The sequence below is a fragment of the Rhea pennata genome, chromosome 17 (assembly GCF_028389875.1).
Source record: "Rhea pennata isolate bPtePen1 chromosome 17, bPtePen1.pri, whole genome shotgun sequence".
In the NCBI taxonomy this organism is placed as follows: domain Eukaryota; kingdom Metazoa; phylum Chordata; class Aves; order Rheiformes; family Rheidae; genus Rhea; species Rhea pennata.
This window is the reverse complement of record NC_084679.1, coordinates 4,766,534-4,787,951: the sequence shown is the minus strand read 5'-3', so window position 1 is coordinate 4,787,951 and position 21,418 is coordinate 4,766,534. Positions and strand designations below refer to the sequence as shown.

General features: G+C 41.7%; 1 protein-coding gene across 1 annotated transcript; it reads left to right on the top strand.

The window, feature by feature from the left end:
- The first annotated feature begins 164 nt into the window (after positions 1–164).
- Positions 165–19,452, top strand: DHX37 (DEAH-box helicase 37). Its single transcript, XM_062590312.1, has 27 exons — positions 165–273; positions 1,154–1,323; positions 2,668–2,780; positions 3,744–4,068; positions 4,786–4,934; positions 5,724–5,816; positions 6,288–6,384; positions 6,897–7,010; positions 7,835–7,936; positions 8,388–8,502; positions 8,833–8,928; positions 9,521–9,594; positions 10,598–10,736; positions 10,997–11,073; positions 11,649–11,881; positions 12,333–12,444; positions 13,221–13,327; positions 13,988–14,176; positions 14,350–14,474; positions 14,784–14,900; positions 15,025–15,197; positions 15,604–15,718; positions 16,158–16,295; positions 16,655–16,749; positions 17,219–17,292; positions 18,254–18,351; positions 19,024–19,452. The coding sequence occupies exons 1-27, from the start codon at positions 165–167 to the stop codon at positions 19,104–19,106; spliced, it is 3,432 nt and encodes a 1,143-aa protein (XP_062446296.1). The 3' UTR covers positions 19,107–19,452.
- The last annotated feature ends 1,966 nt before the right edge of the window (positions 19,453–21,418 follow it).

The following is a 21,418-nucleotide window of genomic DNA, read 5'->3' as shown; positions in this document are numbered from 1 at the left end:
CGCTCCAGGTGCGCCTGCGCGGCGGGGCGGGGCCACTCTCCCGCCCCGCCCGCTTCTCGCGAGACTCTGCGAGCGCCTGCCCGGAAGCGGGGGCTGCCGGAAGCTGCACGTGGGGGGCCCGGGCGGCCGCCGCCGCCGCCGCCGCCGCCGCCGCCGCCGCCGCCATGGGCAGGGCGCGCCGCCGGCACAACTGGAAGGCGCGGCAGCCGCGGGGCTCCGTGCTCCCGCCGCCGCCCGCCGCGGAGCCGCTGGAGCTGGAGCTGGAGCTGGGAGGTGCGGCGGGCCCCGTTACCGGCGGGCGGGAGGGAGGCCTTGGCGGCGCGGATGCCCTGTGCCGCCTGGCCTGGCCTGGCCGTCCCCTTCGTAGCCCTTATTTTCGTTATAGCGAGTGTTTATCGTTAAAGCGGAACTGCCAGAATACTCTTAAACCTTTGCCATATATTTATTTATATACGTGTTTTAATTCGCTTAATTAAAATAGTTATTAAATTATTTAGAAGCATGTTGTTATATTCTTTTTATTATTAATAACACTTTTATAACAATAATAGTTAGACAACACTTATTTTTTAATTTTCTTATTATTTCTTAACTTAGTGCTGGAAGTTATATTTTAGTGCTGTTATATTATTAAGTTATATTATTAAGTTATATATTAAGTTATTAAGTTATATATTAAGTTATATTATAGTGCTGGAAGTCTTACTGGAAGTTATATTTTATTAAACTTTGCATTATTCAAATGGCTGTTTATTAAAAATATTTTCCTATCGTGCTTATTATTAAAACTTTATTAATATCAATTTATATTACTATAATTATTTATGAGAGCCGCAGGAAGCCATGAGGTCATGCCAAAGTGCTAAGTCCTAGCCTGCTCCAGGGCCCTTTGCTCTCAGAGGGGCCTGAAAACCACAGTTTTTGTAATGTTACATAAGTCCTGGAAAAATACCCTAAAAGCACCAGAGTGCTGAGTCCCCGGTTTTGTATTCTTTTGGCCTTACTGGTAATGGGGGGTTTGTTTTGGCTGGGGATGGGGGTCCTGTTTGTTTAAAACTGAGCTAAGCCTAGTCAGATTTGCAATACACCTGTTAAGCAATATGCTGAAAATAGGCTACCTGGCACAGGTAAATAATGGCACAAATGCTTTCAGATGAAGCAACACTGAAAGGAGTTGATGGAAGTAACGCCCTGGTTCTGCCAGCAAAAAAAACAAAAAAGAAAAAAGTAGCAAGTGTTGTGCAACAACAGAAAAAGCCTCTAAGCAAGAAACAGAAGAAAAACTTGCAGAAAGTTTTAGAGCAGAAAGAAAAGAAAAAGCAGGTATGTTTTTCTTGGTGGTAAAGCTCTAACTATGTGGCTTCTGTCATGATGAAATGAATTTAATAATGTCAATATAGAGAAAAAATTGGTGTTAATAAGCATCGGCTGCGGTTTCCCTTGTGGTGTGACTCTCTGATACGTGATGTCGTTATGTTGCCGGCGCAGAAATCAGCAGTGGAGTGACTGCTCTTCGGTGCTGCAGCACGGTGTTGGGATGTGAACTCTTGCAGGCGTCTCAAGGACACGTTGATGCTTAGAAGTTTATGTTACAGCAGCGTTAGCCATTTTGTTCCTGTATATTCCAGCAGAAGCACGCAGCCACTCATACTGTCTAGAGTGAAACTTCTAATGGTGAAAAAAACATTCCCCTCACCTGACCTGCCCCTCCTGCTGCGTCAGACAGTGCAGGAGCAGTTTCTGGGCCCAATTTCCCTTTCTCTTTTTGACCTTGGTGAGACAATCACCGTGGATGTCATTTTCTGCTCTTTAAAGGAAGAGTAATTCACAGGAGGCGGATTTATTGTTACTGGTAAAGTGTGTTAGTGATAAAATCGGTGTATGCCTTTGTGTACAGTTTTTTGCTTTTTTTTTCCTCGCGTGTTAACTTTTTCTTACAAAATAAAAGAAATTATGCAGGGCCAGGAAAAACCTAATGTAAAGTTCAGTTCATTGCTGTTGTGGGTATTGTGTACATACAATCTGTGTGCGTTGTGAAATACCTCCCTAGCAAAGTGAATGACACTATATTTTAAAAGCAAATAGAGTGTGAGAGAAGTGTGGCCCTGCTACAAAATACTGAGCTTAATGCACTCTTGACTCCGTGCTACTGCCAATACTTCTGTTATATTTATTTTCATCTATTACATATTTTCTGTCTGTAAATACAAGGTTTCTTTTTCCTTGTAAATGCTTTTTAGGCAAAATTTCTATTCATTTTAGTTCGTGAATATGAACTTTGACAAATGAACTCTAAAGACTTTTTTTGGAGGTAAATTAGGTCCTCTAGAGGACAGGGTTATGTCTTATGTCACAAGTGAGTTAAAAGGATGCTTCAGCCATTCCTGTTCTCAGTCCAGTGTTCTAGTTCAAATCCATCTTCCCTGTTGTTAAGGGCTGCTGCTGAGCTGTTTGTGGGAACAGTGGAGGGCAGGTCCACGTCTCTTCTCTCCTGACTCTGGAACAGGACAGTGGTCTTCATCAGGGAGGAGAGAACATGTGACAGCAGAAACATCTTTAAAGCTTCACAGCAACATTTGCCAGAGTTCATCTTTTAAGGTTACTCTTGATATGAAATTATTTGCTAATGAAGATGATCCCTGAATTTTGGTTGTTTTTCCCACGTAGCGAGCTGAACTGCTGAGCAGGCTAAATGAGGTTCAGGCTTCTGAGGCAGAAATGAAACTTCTGTACACCACTTCCAAACTGGGCGTTGGAGAACGGATGTATCAGACTAAAAGGTAAAACGTTGTTTTGATAGAGCCTCCCTGGTTTACAGATGGGGTTTAAAAATGGGCACCCTTTTTAGCTTTTTTGTTCAAATTTTTCCATGTTCTTACTGCATACATGTTCTTCAGAATGAATTAATTTTTTTCTATTTTTACCTGGCGATATGTTTAAAATAACATGGCCCTCCCTTTCATAAGGGAGCAAGATGAGTAACAATTGTGTGTGCTTACACTAATAAATTATGCTAAGCTACGCAATTGGTGGAATAGATGTTGACTTTTTTGTTTTATTGGAAAACTTTGACTGATGCAGTCTATAATTTACTAGATTTATCCAGAGATTCATTTGGACAGAAGTTGGAATAAATTAAACTACAAGGATGGGTTTTTAAGAAATGAATAAATATCAATATAGAGCATGCTTAGACAATGCAGTTTACATATGCAGCGTGTTGCCAGGGGAGAGATTGCTTTGTTTTGAATGTTGCAGTCACTGTATTCAAGATTGTAAAGGCAGTACAGATCCTGCTCTTGCAACTCTTTTTTGTTTCTAATAGGAAGAGGGAAATACTCTTTCTTGTTTTAGCTTCCAGGGAAGCAGTTACTGTACTGAACTGCTTGAATACGTGATATTGTACCTGCAGAAGAGTCCACACCTATGCAAAGTTGGGTTCAGCAGAATAGCAGAAATGCAGGTTGGAGGGGACCTCTGTGGGTCATCAGGTCCAAACTTGTGCTTGAATCATGATTATTGTAAATACAAAATTAGTCAGCCAAGGCTTTACCTAGCAGAGTTGTGAAACCCTCCCTCCTTCCTTTGAGGAACAGCTTACCTGCTTGAATAAAACCCAGGTTCAGGCTCCAGGCAGTGACTTAGTGATTTGACTTTTCTTTCTTTTGTGGAAGAAGTGTCTGGCCTGAGGTCCTGGAGAATGTTGAACAAAACGTAGATTTTGTGTTGATATTTTGTTCTAGGATGGTACAGGAGCCAGGGGCTGTTGTACCTGAGAAGATCAGGAGCATCAGTGGGGCGAATAAGAGAAGGCACAGCTCGGATTCGGAATTGGAGCCCGAGGAAGAATCCCATAGCTCTGGAGAGGAGAAGGAAGAACAGAAAGAAGAAATTGAAAAGGCTTCAGACAGTGGTTTGAATGCAGCTGAGCAGCCAGAGGAAAGCATTAAGAAGCCAGCAACTAATCAGCAGGCCATTCCTAGTGCAATGATTTGTCAAACAGCATCAAACAAACCATCTTGCAAGCCTGCGGTTTTCATCCCTGTGGACAGGGCTCCTGAGATTCAGGTGAGGCTCTGTTAACAGTAAAATGCCTGTCAAGGGGAATGGAAATTACAGTATCTTCTATCAAATTAATTCACCCCAGAGACTACAGCATTATTTTGTGTCTATTACTAATACTACTGGCACTGCACCAAAGTGCATTTATGGTGCTGGTTCTGGAAAATTATACCTACATAAGTGTGAGCTTTAAAGCTGTCTAATCTGTGCAGGGGGAAAATTGGTTTTGTTTTATGTCATAATTATTTAGCTTTTAAATGTATAATCTATTAGCAGTCTTTTACCATTCCTCATTGAAAGTCTTGTGAAGTTGCTTTTGGTTCCCCATTACACTATACATTAATCAGGATAGTCTTACTCCATTTGATGTAGGCAGAGTATTCTTCAGAAAGAGGAAAATCTGTGTTCATGTTTGATCAAACAAGGCAGAGTTCTGAAATAAGGTATTTCAAACAAAAAACTCTTAAGAAACTTGTGAAACTCTGGAGTTTCACAAATTAAAGCATACACCTTGACAGCTTTGTTCTGAGAAGTTGTTTTCCTGAGTCTCACTCTTGAACATGACAGTGTGATATTAGCTGGTTTAGAACTTTTCAAGCCACAGAGCTTGCAGAATTCCTGTTCATAGTTTTTATAACTTGAGGCAGATTTCAATCCTTGTGAAAAACAAAAGGGAGTGAAGACAAAACAGTGCAAGTAAGACATATGTTTTATTTTAATTAGGAAGCAAGACTAAAGCTTCCAATTCTTGCTGAAGAGCAATCCATCATGGAAGCCATTAATGACAATTCCATTGTTATCATATGTGGAGAAACGGGAAGCGGTAAAACCACTCAAGTACCTCAGTTCCTGTATGAAGCTGGCTATACTAGGTATGAGTCGTCTTTTGTATTCACTAAGTATGATTAAAAAATTCAAGCTAGCTCGGTCACTTCTGATTTTTATTCTAAAATGACTGAACCAAACTTGCTTTTCTCTGTATAGTGATAGTGGCCGTGTTGAATGGATTTATAAAAAAAAAATCTCAAGGAAATAAGATTATGCTTGTGACTGCAAAAGTTTCTCTACATAAGTAATGTAAAACTTCTATGCTAAAAGTTTTCTTCAAAGTCTCTGTTCCGTTCTTCACAGGGGGCATTATTGCCTGCCTATAGCAAACAGAGTTTATCCTCTGCTTATAGAGGTTTATTTTACCTTTGCAAGAAAACACGCATATTTCTTAGGAACCCTTTTAAAAACAGCATGGCTGGTTTGGTGCTATTTCTTATGTGCTGCCCAAGCTTGTCAATATAAGATGCTTTATTCTGAGCTGTAAGAAGGTGCATCCACCTCCTGTGCTGCTCTCTCCCCAGCCTGAGTTTCTTCTGAAATGAACCAAACTGTCAGAAGGCTGCCTATGGGGATTGGAGTTCAGCAAAAAATAAACGAAAGAGAAAATGGTTGAGGAAAAAATCACTTTAGTGATGCATGTATCTTGATATCAGTGGACATGTAATACAAGGTTGATGCCAAAGCTTCCTCTGTTTTCCTTCTAACTTTAATTGAAAACTTACCTAAGTGATAATATTGTCTTCAGAGCTGTCGTGAAGAAATCGTGTTGTCATCTTTCTTCATGTTTCTCTCTAAAACAACCAACCTTCCCCTCCACCTCTCCATCCTAGTTCAAATGGTGCTATTGGGATCACAGAGCCTCGGCGTGTGGCTGCAGTGTCCATGTCTCAGCGAGTTGCTAAAGAAATGAACTTGTCACACAGGTAAGGGGGAAAAATGCTGTGATCTTGCTGGGAAGATAACACTGAGATGTGTTGTGTATGTGATAAACCGATATGGAGATTTACTCATTGCCTGTCCTGTCTCTGGTGAAGAACTGTAGGAAGTTACTCATAAGCCCTCTCTGGGTTGTCTGTGGGAAAAAACACGCACAGACTTGTGTTATTAATAGCTGTAAGTTAGAGCTTTGCGAAGATAGTGTGTGGGAAATGGTCCTGATTTGTGTCTCCATGAGAAAGTGTCCCACAACAGTCAAAAAAATTCAGAGTGAAATTCCTCTACATTCCAGCTTCTACTGTTTTGTGTGTTAGGCTCTGGGGAGTTGATCGTGCACTTCTCCTTGTGCTGGTATCAAGCCCTGATTTAATTAAGTTAAAAACTGCTTCCTGGTATTAACATGAATTTTCTGATTCTCCTCATGCTTTTCTTGTGGTTATCCTGATTCCTCTTTACAGAGTCGTTTCATATCAAATACGGTATGAAGGAAATGTGACGGATGAAACGCAAATCAAGTTCATGACCGATGGTGTGCTGCTGAAAGAAATTCAGAAGGTAAATTGTTGTCCTCGATGATATAAAAAGGAATTTTGTATAGCTAGAAAGAAATACCAACCTATTTTTGTGGATTTGTTACCAGCCTTTCAAAGCCAAACCAGTTTCAGCACTGAAGCTATATTTCACATTAACCCTTGATATTTCTGCTCAAGTCTCTGAATGTTGGGTTTTCTTGCTCTGTAAAACAAGGAGGAGACTCTCTGCCCAAGGAAGAGAGTCTCAGGAACTAGGGTGCTTCATGTAGGCTTTGGGATTCAAGTCTGTGATAGGCTCCTTGTTTCACGTAGGATTGTATGTATGTCTCTGAGCTCCTCCCTGCTTTAGTTACCTGCCTCAATCAGGCAGCAGGAGGATAAACATGTTAAACTGTGCTCAAGTACCTGAGAGATGCTACAGCCACGAGGATCAAGGTGGAAGCAGTGGTTGTGTAGCTAGAGATTGCCATGACTTAAAGATAACCTTGGATGAGACCTGATGTGAAATCAATGGTCTTTTCTCTTTCCTCTCAGGACTTTCTACTTTCAAAGTACAAAGTAGTTATTATTGATGAAGCCCATGAAAGAAGTATGTACACAGATATCTTGATAGGCCTCTTGTCTCGCATTGTGCCTCTTCGTGAAAAGGTAAGAGAAGCAAGAGTAGCTGCACGGCCCAGTAGTATTTTCAGTGCTGGAAGTGGGCATACTGGGGAAGGGGATGTGAGACAGTTAGACATGAAGAGGCTTTATGTGAGGAGGAAGAGGGACTCTGTGGTGTGGAAGTCAGCAGGAATGTGATGGAAAACAGTAAAATAGCACTGACACAGTTAGATAATGTGTATTTATTTTTCCTTGTGATAGAAGAAGCGCGGCACCTACAAAAAGTGTAAAAATAGCACACGTCAGTACCAAGAGATCATTTTCCAATCAACATCCAGTTAATTTTATTAGTGTCTCTTGGCACTATGGGTCTGAAAGATTTTAAATTAGCAGCTTACTAGAGAGTGAGATGCTTACTGTTGCACTGGAATAAGCCAGCTAGTAACAGTGAGGAAGAGGAGACTTTTCCTGAGATCCTGGCAGAAACCTTGAAGTGTTTAGTCCTGATAGATACTGGAAGCAGGGTTGGTGGACTGTGTGGCTGTTCTTGGTATCTTTTTTTTCTTTTGCTTATGGATATGTGTGTGTATATACACAGAGATGAGGAGACAGTTCAGTGGTTTACAGGCAAGTCAGCAGCAGCATCAGGACTGCTAGTGCAATATCTTTGTCCGCTCTAAGAGAGAGAGCATTTGAAGCTGTCTGTGTATCCTTTGTCACTTGACATGGTGCTTTTGCTATGCTACCTTTGAGTACTTTGGGGAAGAACCTTGTATTCAGATCCACTAATAGTGGATTTGCGTGCTGTGTAGCTGAACTGTGATATACTTTCAGGCACAGCATAACATAGCACATTTGTGTCCCTGCAGAAAGGGCTACCACTGAAGCTGATAATCATGTCAGCTACTCTTCGTGTTGAAGATTTCACTGAGAACAAGAGGCTGTTTTCTGTGGTACCGCCTGTTATTCAGGTATCGTTCCTTTTACTGGGATCCATGTCAGTTGTAATGGCTGAAATATAGCGAGGGCATTCTTTATAAAATAAAATGGGGGCACTGTAATCTTTCCAGTTGGTGCTGAAATCTTTCAGCTATCAATTTAAAAGCAGTTATTTTGTTTAGATTGTTTTGTTTTGGGAGTTTTTGTCTCCGTTTTTATCAGAAAACTTTACTTGGCAGGAATTGGGTTATCTTGAAAGGAAATCACAGCTTGATAGAACTAAAAGCCTCAAACTCAGATGATGATCTGAAAGAGAAAAAAGTTTGGTTTCTAGTTTGGTTTCATGGTGTTCAGGACAGACAACACTGACTTCTGTGGGTATAACTGAACAGAACACAATGCGTTTTCTAGTTCTCCCATGAAAGCTGCAATGCTTGTGCTGGGTTATACAATATTGTCTGTTTGTTGTTGTTTCCTGTCTAGGTAGATGCAAGGCAATTCCCTGTAACTATTCACTTCAACAAGAAAACCCCCCTAGATGACTATAGTGGGGAGTGCTTCAGAAAAGTGTGTAAAATCCATCGAATGTTACCCTCAGGTAAGGTAATTACAGGGAACTTCTTGGCTTTTTTACACTTAACATGTCTAAAACCTTCTGAGACTTTTTTTTTTTAACAAGATGCTGGACCATAATGATACATTATGTGCTTTTACTTGGAACATTTTTGTTGTGAAAATTAGCCTTCACTTAAATCATCATTATGTCAGTATGTTTCTTGAGGGAGTAGTAGAAGACAAGTGCAGACAAAGACCCTGTTCCTCCTTGTTACATTGCAATATATTTGACATATCTTATCAAAAAAGAGTTTTGAAACTTTCCAAGGTGAAATAACTATGCTGAGGTTTAGAGTCATCTCTTCTCTTGCAGGTGGGATTTTGGTGTTTTTAACAGGACAGGCGGAAGTTCGCTCACTCTGTAGAAGGCTAAGGAAAGCTTTTCCGTTCCAAAAAAATAACACTGCAGGTAATGCTATAAAGGATTGTTAAAGTTGGAATTTATCTTACCAAGAAGTTAGCTTACTTTGCAGCTAAAGAAATCTCAAAAACCAGGAGTGGGAAAAGGATAATTTTGATTGTTCGGTTTGTGCTGATTTGAGTTCAGGCCAAACAGCTTTTACATATAACACCTCCTGGTTCCCTGGAATCCATTGCATTTCGACGGTCATTGTGTTGATTGAGTTACAAGTGGAAGTACTGCTGCTGCTTGGAGGTTGTTTGCTTTGAGGATAGTGGAGTTTCCCAGAATGACCTTTGAAAGTTAAAAAGTTAAATTCTGATCTAGCCAGCTAATCCTCTTCTAAACATCAAGATGCATAGATCTTGTGTGTGTTGCTGTCAATCCTTAGCCATTGTATGATTCCTAAATCAAACCTGAATGATAAAACTTTTGGGTTGTCCTTGTCTTCAACATGATTATTTGCTTCTGTCATACTGTCACACTTTTTGAATCCCAAGCAAGATTGTGTGGCTCCCAAGTAAAGAGTGTGACCAGGCTTCTACATTTAGTATAGAGGAGAGCACGCTGAGCTAACTAATTCCCCTTGCTGTTTCTGTAGGAGATGATGACGAAGAAGAATCAGTGGAAGAAATTAGGAAATTTAAGAAATCCAGGAAGAGGAAGAAAGCTATGGTAATGTGTGATGGCTAGAATTCCACCAAGAGACAGGAAGGAGCAGGTACCTCCCTGCAAAATAGTACTCCTGGGTAGCTGTGTTTCTCTCCAGACTGTTCTAGATGAGCATGAAGCCTTGTGCCCTACATAGGTCCCCTTCAGGAAGTATATCCTTTCAGGAACGTATGTAGGCTAGAGTTGTTCTGAAGTATCTTCAGACTTGGGCAAAGCAGGAGAATTAAATGACTTAAAGTCTATAGTTTATTTTTAAGCTCCAAGAATACTTTAATCTGTCTTTTGTCCAAGATGGAAATACTAGTGCTTGCTTTCACAGTTTTCTGGTAGGGAGAAATAAAATGTTTCTCAGTGGATCCTTTCTGTAGTGGAATTGTCCAGTTTTTAGAAGGAACATCTTTATCTACACTGATTACTGCTGCATTATGAGCAGCAGACCACTAATGTGTGTCCCTGGACATTAAAGGCAGGAGATTGATTTCTGTTTAGTACTGAACAATAAAACTTTAATGGAAGTAGTTCTAGGCTTGCTGGCTCCAGAACTGCTCTCATCTCACCATTTGTTATTCAAAATTGGGACTAATGTGAGTGAGAGCAGTGTTTGGCCTCTGATCAGATCCTGGGTGAAATCTGTTAGCAGGAAATCATGATCTTATGAATATACTGTTTGCTGACATCAGATCCTGGTAGCTGAAGTGGCCTTAAGTAAAGGATGAGAAGGGTAAAAATCCATATGAAAAAAATGGCTCTGCACAGAATGTTCTTTAAAATATTTACTTGGGTTTTTCCCCCAACACTCATATTACCAAATGTTGAATTAGCATCTCAAGCCTTGAAGTTTAAATGAAATCACACAATCCCTTTGTCACCTTTGTGTCAATGGAAGTTTGAAATAAGCACTCAGCTTTGCTTTAAAAGCAGTAGTAATCGTTGATTGTGTCTGTTACATAAGGGCTAACACTGTGCTTGGAAAGGCTTAATGCTTTGCTTTCTTTCCCGTCTTCAGACACTCCCCAAAATTGATCTGGACAATTACTCTGTCGTACCAGTGGATGAAGGGGATGAAGACAGAGATGCTGAAACTGATGACGACATTGCAGGATCTGATCTAGACCTTGATTTAGGAGATGCAGACTCAGAAGAAGGTTTGGCAATTGTGAAATAGAAATTGCATATCTGCCATCACCTGTGAATGTGTGACACAAGCTAGCTGTCCTTTGCTAAGCTGGCATGAGAGCACATCAGACCTGTGTAATGGAAAAGCTATTAAAGTTTTCCATTTTCAGCTTTATACCAAATATTTTGTTGCTATTTTTAAATGAGGTTGGGTCTGTGAAGATACTGCGGTTAAGCCTTGGAAGTTGACTTAGTGTGTATTTAGGAATATTGTGTTGTTTCTTTACAGATGAGAAATCAGATTCTTCGCTTCCACTCTATGTGCTTCCCCTCTATTCTTTACTAGCACCAGGGAAACAAGCAAAGGTAAGAATTTATTATCAAAAAAAAAAGTGACTTTTATTGATATGTGGCTATGTTGTGTGTTAAGCCACATGTGCTTTTTGGGTTAAATTTTGCTTCTTAAAATGTCCATCAGCGGGCAGACTTGAATGGGCCGGTGGCCAAATTGATCAGGGCAGGCTGTGCTTGGGCTGTGCTGTCTCTAATGTGCCAGTTCAGCAAGCTGGAAGATGTGAAAAGCTGCAGTCCTGTAGCTTGTTAAATGTAGTTGTAGTTGTGGGGCCTGCCAGGATCCTACAAGAAGCACTTACAAATTCTTATGCCACCTCTTGGGACCTTAGAGGCAACAGCGGTGTCTAGGTATAACTAGCCATTGGTGTGTGGACTGCTTGGAAAGTGTGTGCTGTGCATGTTTCTCTGAGGGATTAACTGAGATGGATAGAGAGTTCCAGAGCTGGGAACCAAAATATAAGTCTCTGACTTGGTTTTATTTCACTTGCTGTGCTGTACGCATTATAATCTCTTTGCAACCCGTATGAATTGACTGTCTCTTTTTGCCTACTGACAATGCGTTTTGCATGCCCATGTGCTTGCTGTAGGTATTCAGGCCGCCCCCTCCTGGAACAAGACTCTGTGTTGTAGCCACCAATGTGGCTGAAACATCACTTACCATCCCTGGCATCAAATATGTAGTTGACTGTGGAAAAGTCAAGAAACGTTTCTACGACAAAATCACTGGAGTTTCGTCTTTCAGAGTCACCTGGACTTCTCAAGCTTCTGCTAACCAGCGGGCAGGTCGAGCTGGCCGGACTGAGCCAGGGCACTGTTATAGGTTAGCTTGTTGCCCTGAAGAGGGTTAGGAAAACGAAAAGCCCAACAAGTGTCCTGTGAATTTGATAGTTTCTCTTGTCCTACTGCCTTTAGTTGTCCTACTGTCCTACTTTCACAAGACACTAGTGCTACTTAAAAGATTTTTCTTTTGTCTATTCTTAATCCAAATAGGAGAGGTGAATCTGAACATAAGCTGTGATGCAGGTTTGACAGTTAGGTTTGATAGGAGCCTTTTTCATAGTTAAAACCTTTATTTTAGTGGTTGGATTGGTATGGCTTGCTAAATTATTCTTTTTTCTGAATAAGGCAGTGAATGTGCCTGAACCATGCACATAGTTACATGATTATGTAAGTAGTATTCCACAGCTGCCTTTTTTCTTGCCAATTTTTGATGCATATCTATTGAGTTAAGATTTCTTTTAAGTTTCTAAGCAGTGCTTCTGTTCTACTAGGTTATATTCTTCAGCAGTGTTCATGGATTTTGAGCAATTTTCTGCTCCAGAAATAACAAAGCGACCAGTAGAAGACTTGATCCTGCAGATGAAGGCATTGAATATAGAAAAGGTGAAGTTTAAAAATGATTTTGTGCTATGGCACTCATTAAAATGCTTGTCCTTAGGAGCCAGAAACAAACGTAAATTTATCCTTTATCTTCACTGCTTGAGGCTGTGTCTTGTGTTAGAAATGAGGGTCCTGGGACTTGGTTTTAATTCTGCAAATTGCAGAAATTGCTGTGAATTGCACCAGACCTTAATAGACTTTGCGGCTTCCTCTCTTTTGGCTAAGACAATGGAGCTTTCTCATTACATTCTTGCTAATTAAAAATCAGCAAAGTAACAATCCTGTAGTTCAGAGGGAGAGAGGGAGAAAATGGACCTGTCTGCTTTTTAATGGAGGCTGTTTTTATATTGAAGAAGCAAGAAGGGCCTGCGCTGTGTGCACATGTGTTTTAACTTCACAGACTTTCAGATCCCAGAACTGCATGAAGAATAGTAGTCCTTCCCCTGACAAAATAGGGGTTATGATTTGGAGATAGCTGAGCACTTCCAGAAAGTGAAATACTTAAGAGTTAGAACTTAGAGTAGCTTGACCTAGGCGGTAGCTGGAGGTAGTGGCAGTTAAGAGTAATGCTAGTATTCCTGTTTCCTAATTCTTTTGTTTCCTCCCATTATCTTTCCTTTCCTGTTGACTCTGGAGAAGTTTCTAAATGTTTTTCTTTGGTGTACATAATCAAAGGGGAGATTTACACTCCATGGACTACTTACCGCATTCAGACTCTGCTCTTCAGCAAGAGCTATGTCAGTGATGCACTGATAGACATTGTATCTTGATGTCTGTAGGTAATCAACTTCCCGTTCCCAACGCCACCTCCAGTGGAAGCACTTGCAGCAGCTGAGGAATTGCTGATAGCCCTGGGTGCCTTGAAGGAGCCTCCGACAACAGGAAGGTAACAGTGTCTCCCTAATTTCCCTTCAGTGATAAAGCATCAGTTACCAAGGCAGTGAGCACTGCTTTCCCACCCGCTCACATTCGCACTGCATCTTTTGCTTCTGAGAATGTGCCTTTATGTATAGATAGGCATCATTACAACAGCCTTTAGTTCAGATGTGTTTCTTTCCCTGATCTGAGCCTCAGTGTGTTTTCAGTTCTGGAATATGCTTCTGTCTGACCCAGTAGGCACAGCTATTCTGGAGTAAGTGTCTGTGTGCACAGTTACTGTGAAATAGGCAAGAAGTGCCATGACATTCTGTTCTGTGCTGGTCTGAGGAGTTGGAAGATGCTGTTTGGCAGCTGTGCTGCTCTGCTAGAAAGAGAAAGCTGCTGGTTCTGCAGCCTGGGAGAGTCCATGGGCTTTTGTAGCCACTGGCATAGCCTGAGGATCAGGCAGGGAAAGGCACTGCTAGGAGTGAGTGCTCCGTGCAGGGCTGGTGGGAAGTGCATGGAAAAGAAGAATCTCTGGCCTGGCCATTTGGGGCCTGCATATAACAAAAGCAGAGGTAAGAAATCCAAAACAAATGAATTGGGCTGCCAGAATCAGAAACCCAAACTTGTGTTAAAGCAGAATTTACTTTACTGCATGACATTTTCCCTTCTCCTCCTCTTCCAGGCTGAAGGAGCAGCAGACAGCAAAGCTGAGTTGCCCAATTAGTCCCTTGGGCAGAGTAATGGCCACTTTTCCTGTAGCCCCCCGCTACGCAAAGATGCTGGTATTAAGTAGACAGCATAACTGCCTGCCATATACCATTACCATAGTGTCTGCAATGACTGTCCGGGAGCTTTTTGAAGAGTATGACAGGTGAGTAAACTAGCCTGAGATCCTGTTTGTAGGGCACATGGCCTTGTCACAGCACAGTGATAAGGCAGTGCTGACTTTTCTGTAGCTTATTTTTAAATTTGCCTCTCTTACTTTGAGGTCATTCTGCAGGTAAACATGATCCTGAGTTTTGCTGCATTTCATGTTTCTTTCAGACCAGCAGTAAGTGAGGAAGAGACAGCGAAGCTGAAGGGGAAGAAAGCAAGGCTTTTACAGATGCAAAGGATCTGGGCTGGGCAAGGACTGCTGCAAAAGCTAGGAGACCTCATGGTGATGTTAGGTACTACAGTGAGCGATTTCCGTGTACTGTTAATTTCCATTCTGTTCTCCTCCCTGTGACCCTGAGCTACCGACTTTTACATAACCAAAGTCATCTCCCTGTTGTAGGGCTAAGTCTAGTGAAATATTTTCTAGACTGTGCTCCAGGTAGCTTCCAAATGTCCCAGGCTAACAACCAGCCCTGAATGCGTGGGAACTGTGGTATGTCCATGTGGGCCTGTGACAGCACTGTCCCACAGTTTAATGTTGTCCTCGGAAAATTCGTGATCTACTAAGTCTCTGTCTTCTCCATCTGATTGTTCGCTTGCAGGAGCGGTGGGGGCCTGTGAGTATGCAGGGTGCACTCCTAAATTCTGTGAAGAAAATGGGCTACGATACAAAGCCATGCTGGAAATCAGACGCTTGCGAGGGCAGCTGACAACAGCAGGTAACAGTCTGTGTGGTTTGAGACAAATTACAGTTTTTGTCTTCCTTCGTGGGCAGCAAATCAACTGGACTGTTGAAACATTTTCTTTCCATTAAGTCTTAGCTCGACTTTTCTTTTTTTCCAGTTAACTCAATCTGTTCCGATGCTGGCCTCTACATTGATCCAAAAATGAAGCCTCCAACAGAAGCTCAAGCAACTTACTTGAGACAGATTGTACTGGCAGGGCTAGGGGATCACGTTGCCAGAAGGGTTCAGGCAGAGGAACTCCTAGATGACAAGTGGAAAAATGCTTACAAGGTAAACAGCTTGATTTGACTGAATTCCTCTTCCCTCGTGTCTGTGTGTTAGCGAGACGCTCCTGAGCAAAGCCTGCACTTCTGGCTTGATTCAGCACTGAGGCAGTATGTGCTGGCTTTCTCCAACTTCTCCACACAGAATTCAGCTCTCCCATTTTGCAGTTTCCCAGGCCTCATGCAGGAATTGTTATAAAAGAGCTAGGAAGGGTAGTTAGTGGATCTTGCAATGTTCTTGATGTCTCCAGAGAGAAGGTGAAGTAGAAAAGGCTGGTGTTATTAAAAGCTCTGTCACTTACTGAAACAATGTAAATGCGCATCTAGGAGAGAGTGAAATTTGATATAGTAAAGGAATTGGATTGCCAGTAACTCATCTGACTCTGCTTGAATCCCCTGTGCTTTCTTTAAAGACTGCTCTCCTGGACGAACTGGTGTTCATCCATCCAAGCTCAGTTCTCTTCAAACAACTCCCAGAGTTTGTGGTGTATCAAGAAATTGTTGAGACTACAAAATTATACATGAAAGGTAACACTGAGGTATTCCATACTTGTTCTGCAGATATGATTAAGAATTCAAGAGTGCCTTAACAGAATATTTCTCTTGCTGCTGTCAACTGAGCATGAAGTTGCATTCTTCTTGCAGAGTGGTACTGCCTTGTAGCATTTAACCTGGGAAAAATGGACCCAATTTATTCCTCCCCTTTCCCTAGTAAAATGTGCTGGAGCAAAGCTGGACTTTTGAAACAGCTGCTCTGCATCAGCCCAATCAGCAGTAGCTGCCCTTCAACCATGGCACAAGCCAGAGAAATTAAAATCCATACAGCTGACTTTAAAAATAGCCCATAAGTAACTCTCGCCTCTGGGGAGATGAGAGCCTGTTTGTGTGCTTTACTAATAGGACTCTTGGCTCATGGCTGGCTCTTAGCAGCAAGATTTCATTTTGCAGCATGTTTTCTCTTTCTAAGGTGTGTCTGTTGTTGAACCCGAGTGGATTCCTGTTCTGTTGCCACCTTACTGCCACTTTGGAAAACCTCTGGAAAATCCTCCACCATCTTACTGCCCTGAAACAGGCAGAGTTCGATGTCACAGGCCAAGTGTCTTCTGTAAGTTTCTTGAAACACCTTTCTCAGTAATTTTGCCTGAAAGCTGCTCTTTAGTTGTTGTAATGCTATTTAACAGTACTGTCAACAACAGCAGAAAAGTTGGGCTCAGCTTGGATTGTTCAAAGGATTTAGCAGTGGTTTGAGTAGCTCTATGGGATTCACAGGGTTTAAATACTAGAATCTTCCCATTGGCCTGGCGGTTCTATGCCCATGTCTTCCCACTGTTACGGAGGAGCAAGGCTATCTGGGTGATGGCATTAACTTCTCCAGTTCTCTTAGCACCTTGTTGTCATATCTCACTTGAAAGTTTAACCTCCTCTTTGATTGCTTAGGAGACCCAGTGTGATCTGTCTTTCTAGATCGAGTTAACTGGCCGCTCCCTGCTGTGGAAGTTGATTATCCGGAAGGTATCGATCGCTATAAATACTTTGCCAGGTTCCTGCTTGAGGGAAAGGTAAGCATATTCCAACTGCCTCACTTCCTTGACATTATCCATATGTTTTTAGCCCAGCTTCTAGAAGAGACAAGCCTTGTCGCCGCCTTCTTTATGTGCCCATTCTTAATAACTAGCCAGTGGTTTCAGGAGTTTGTCCTATTTGATGGAGGAGGGAAGACCTCTCTGAGGTATAAAATGGCATGGGAATCAACATTGGGGTGACAGGAGAGACATGAATAGAAGTCCTGTTTTCCCAAAGGAAAAACAGCTGTAACTTGGATCTTTGTCCATTTTGAGAGATAGGAATCATCTGGCAAGCCAGGCAGGATGAGACTGATGCAGGGACATATATGATTGAGAGAGAGAGATGATGATGATAAGGAATATGGGACTGAAATCTATAGAAGTCTATGTTCATTAATGTTTGTTTCCATAGGACAATTCATTTACCTTGTTCCTTATATACTCAATCTAACAAATCTTCCAGGTCATCGAAAAGTTGGCTTCTTACAGCCAGTGTCTGCTGTCCCGCCCTCTCATAATGCTGAAGACATGGTCCAAGTAAGTTGCTAAAAGCAAACTTGATTTGTTCTCTCCACTGAATATTTTTAACTCCCTTTAAAGAAAAAAAAAAAAAAAGAAATCAATGGTAGGGAGGGTGTTCTAGATAACGATCTAGGTTGTAATTGTGGGGACAGGAAAATCAATTTCCTTAACAAGAAAAATTGTCTCAAGAGAACTGGCCTATTTTAAGGGCAAATATGGAAACACACATGCAGCCCACTGGTCATACTGATTTTTGTGGGCTGATCTGTACAGATAAATTGCTCATATATTTAAGTAACTTTTTTTCTTTTTTAAGAAAAAGTATGATTGGCCAAATTGCAGCAAAAAATAAGAAAAAAATCCAAAGACTTTTGCCCAATTTTTTTCTACTGCTTTTGATGACATTTATGGAACTGTGATCCTCCAAAGGAGTCAGCTATTGCTGCTTATGTTCTTGCCTGTGTTGCCCTCTCTTGTTTACCATAATAAAGTTTTTCTCTGAGTTTTCATGGAGCTGATAGGTACAAGGATTTTGAAAGACTTTGTTAAATGTAGCCAAGGTCACAAATATTACACTACCATTACAAAGGGTTTTCCTTTTTTAGTCAATTAGGAGTTCAACAAGAGACTTGTGCTTCCTTCTTTACTTTGTGCTGTGCTGTTTTGTGTGGTTCTGTTTCCCCAGGATGAGCTAGTTTCTCAATGCCTCTTCATGCCATCAGCAATGAGAGCAGTCTGATACTTTTTCTTAAACAAAAAAAAAAGTGGTAGGGCAAAAAATGACCTCTAGTGAACTTTTTTTAAGCTAGTGGTATTTTCCTGTATCCAAAAGTCGTATGTTTTTACATGTCTGCATTTATTAACAGTATTAGAGAATGCATTGAGAGTGGTAGGCTGAAAGCTGTGACATACTCCTTTGCTAAGTTGAGCTAATGAACGCTGCTTTATTGCACCATTTTATTTTGGACTGATTCAGGCTTCAGCCCAGAACGGAATCCCTCCTGCAGGCTCTTGCTGCAGAAAACTGTGATAATCGTGATGCTTTGTTGGCTGCATGGAAGAAAAATCCTAAGTGTGAGTGTCCTGCTTGCTTATTTATTAGGTGTTTCAGTGGGGCTTTGTGGTATCTCAAGCACAGTTGGTATTCTAAAGTGTAGTTAAAAAGGTCATCTGTTTTATTTCACGTACCCCAAATATTTGCTATTTTCTTACTAGAAGTAAGCACTAAATGCTGAATGATTGGCTCTTGAGAGGAACTGTGGCGCTTCCTGTCCTTTAGAAAGCAGCATTTTCTTTATATTTGAGAAGGTTTTCCTGTAGTTCTGTCCAAAGTTAAATTGTTTTGATTTGGGGTTTTAGAAGACTAGATTCTGTGATGGTACTGTCAGAGGATACAGGAAAAATTCAGTGTCAGGTAAAATTAATTTTTATCAATATTGGAATACCAGATTATCAGAATGCTCTTACAGAAGCAGCAGCAAAGTGTTAAAAATTCCTCCAAACAGGATTGCAGTGTTAGCCTTAACAGTATTTCTTCCATACATGATACTTCTGTGTCTGCATATAGATATTCAAACTTGGACACTGTTATAGTGATGGAAAGGTAGTTCTTACTCTCAGGAAGAGTTGCTGTCGTTCCCTAGCCTGCATGTGAGCAGGCTGATGCCTTTGAGCCTTGACTTTCCAGCAGGCTGCTCCAGTCCTTGACTCCTGCAGCTACCTAATGGTTCCTCTATTTCATTCCAGACTTACTTGCTGCCTATTGTCAGTGGATCCCTGAAGTTATGCATGATGATCTAGCCAAGAAGTGGCCGCCTGTAGCACTGTGAAGTGTCTGACTTCTCCACGATCCTTTGAGAGCTTGGAAATCTTATGGAACAGAAATGGACTTGCTAACTGCTAGCATGTACCTTTTTGCAAGAGAACTGGTTGTTATTCTGTTTCTTTTGGGAAGCACTCTGTATTCTCAGAAGCCTTACCAGCTATTTCACTGGTATTTTGTAATGTAAATGTTTGGATAATTTTATCCATTGTATTTTATTGATTATTTGTTACTAAAGTTTCTTTCTGGACTATATTAGTCGAATGGGGTACATTGTGTATGTAGAGTTCTCAGTTTGCACAGGAGAAATATTTTCTCTGTGGGATGTTGTAATAAACTCAATTCTAGATCTATATGGACTCTTTCATATATGACTGCAGATCTAAATGCAGGCTAAATCTTTGGTCCCAGAATTTCTTTTCCTGCTGCCCTCTGTAGGAATTTGTCATTGAATCAGAGTATTCATGAATCTTGCCTTCACTACTGTGTTTTTTTAACCTCCCCTCTTGCCTGGTCCGTTCCTTCCTCTGCTGTTTTTGCAGCATGCTTGCCTACCCCTAAAGTAGGGTGGGGAGAATTCCTAGCTCTTCTGTATATGCTTTATTTGTGTTTAGTCTTTGGGGCCAGATGACTTTTAAATTGCTTTGGGATGGCCCTCCCTCCTCCTGCCCATACGACTGTTTTGCCTTTATGGTGGGCTGGTCTATTTGCATTTGTGCAATGCAAAGCTCTCTTTGAGAAGTAGCAATGAGAGCAGGGCATGTGCAAGAGATGCCCTCTTTCCATAAATGCAAAATGGTGTTATTTCTAAATGTTTTAAGCAACAGGTGTTAGCTGTGAAACAAACCTTAAGTAGTAAAAAACTGGGGTGGCAGAGAGATGTTTTAAAGGTGAAGGACCTGATGGAGAGGTGCACCTCTGGAAGTGTGTACCTTTAGAAATGCAGAGAGCTACTAAGCATAAAACAACCGTTGTAACCATTAGCAGAGAGTGGTCTTGTAGTTACTGACACATGAATATAAGCAGATCCATGAATATTTATGCTTATAGTGTGGAAATGGCTTTTGTCAGAGAAGCTTTGATACTATTTTCTGCCCTTGTGTAGTGGTGAGGAAAAAGACGAGACAAAGTAGTTGTTCCCTAGTCTAGCTGTGCAGTGCTCTAGTTCGGCACTTGGGTGACTCAGCGAGCCGTGATCGCAAGCGTATGCAGCATAGTGCTAAATTGTTCCATGTTGACTTCTGCATCCAAGGACAGTATGAGACAATGTTTGGCAGACTTGGCATGATGCAGTTGTTGGAAGTGGAGGGGAATTCAAAGCTTAACTTTGAACAAGTCCAGATAGTCATTTTTATCCCCTTGAATGTTAGCATGAGCAAACTGCTCAGCCTTCCTGTGCCAAAGTATAGCCAAGGCAGAACTTTACCAGGAATTTCCTGAAGGACAAGCGCAGTGGGACCATTCCAGGACAATTGAACATTGTAATGCCCCATCCTGTTCCCTGGCTTGACTATAAATACTCAAGAAAAATCACCAAGATGATTTTGCATTGCAGATTTTTCAGGTACATAGGATTTTTTTGTCTCAGAAGCATCATATTGATGTGTAAAGATGAATAGAATCAAAATAGGAAGTTGAAAAGCCCAGTGCTCCTCACTTAGTGCAAGCACAGCTTGCCCTCAGCCCCTGTTGTGGGAGGGATAGGGGTCTGGGCCATCATTTTTGCAGGAAAAGTATCTGAAACAGCATCTTACAGCATTCTGGTTCAGGTCTCATCTCTTGTGATCTCATGTCCTAGTCTCCTCCGTGGGTTACTGGTGCAACTTTGTACATTGTGATGCTCCTGAACCACCCTGAATATAATAGGCCTCTGTGAATTGGTGCAAGAGCACCTTTAAGAAGTGCTTTTAGAAAATGGGCCAGGCTTTAAACATGCAATTTGCTGATTTTGCAACAAGAAAGTCTGATAGACCCAGAGGGAAAGCTGCTTGGATTTATGTTTCCTTTCACCTACTGTTTTTCTTTCTTGCTAAACCCCATGCTCGCACTGTTAAATTGCTGTTGCTTGTAATGGTTTAATATTAGGAGGCGTGGGCAGAAACCCTCCTGCCTGTGGAGGGGAGCTGGGCCTGGGCCCTGGAGAACCCCCGCCTCGCTCATACACAGCGGCGGGTCGCGGTACCTGCTGCTGAGGCTGCCTGTAAGGTCTGCATGCGTGGGCTGCCGGTGGAGCGCGTGCTTCTGAAGGAGCACATGCTCCTTTTGGCACATGCCAAACCATGAAACAGCGAACATATGCTCCTGCCGCTCCTCTGCGCT

Coding starts and splice junctions, on each gene's coding strand:
- DHX37 (XM_062590312.1), top strand. CDS start 165: ATGGGCAGGGCGCGCCGCCGGCACAACTGGAAGGCGCGGCAGCCGCGG. Junction 11,074..11,648: donor CACCAGGGAAACAAGCAAAG/GTAAGAATTTAT, acceptor TGCTTGCTGTAG/GTATTCAGGCCGCCCCCTCC. Junction 14,901..15,024: donor AGGGCAGCTGACAACAGCAG/GTAACAGTCTGT, acceptor CTTTTTTTCCAG/TTAACTCAATCTGTTCCGAT.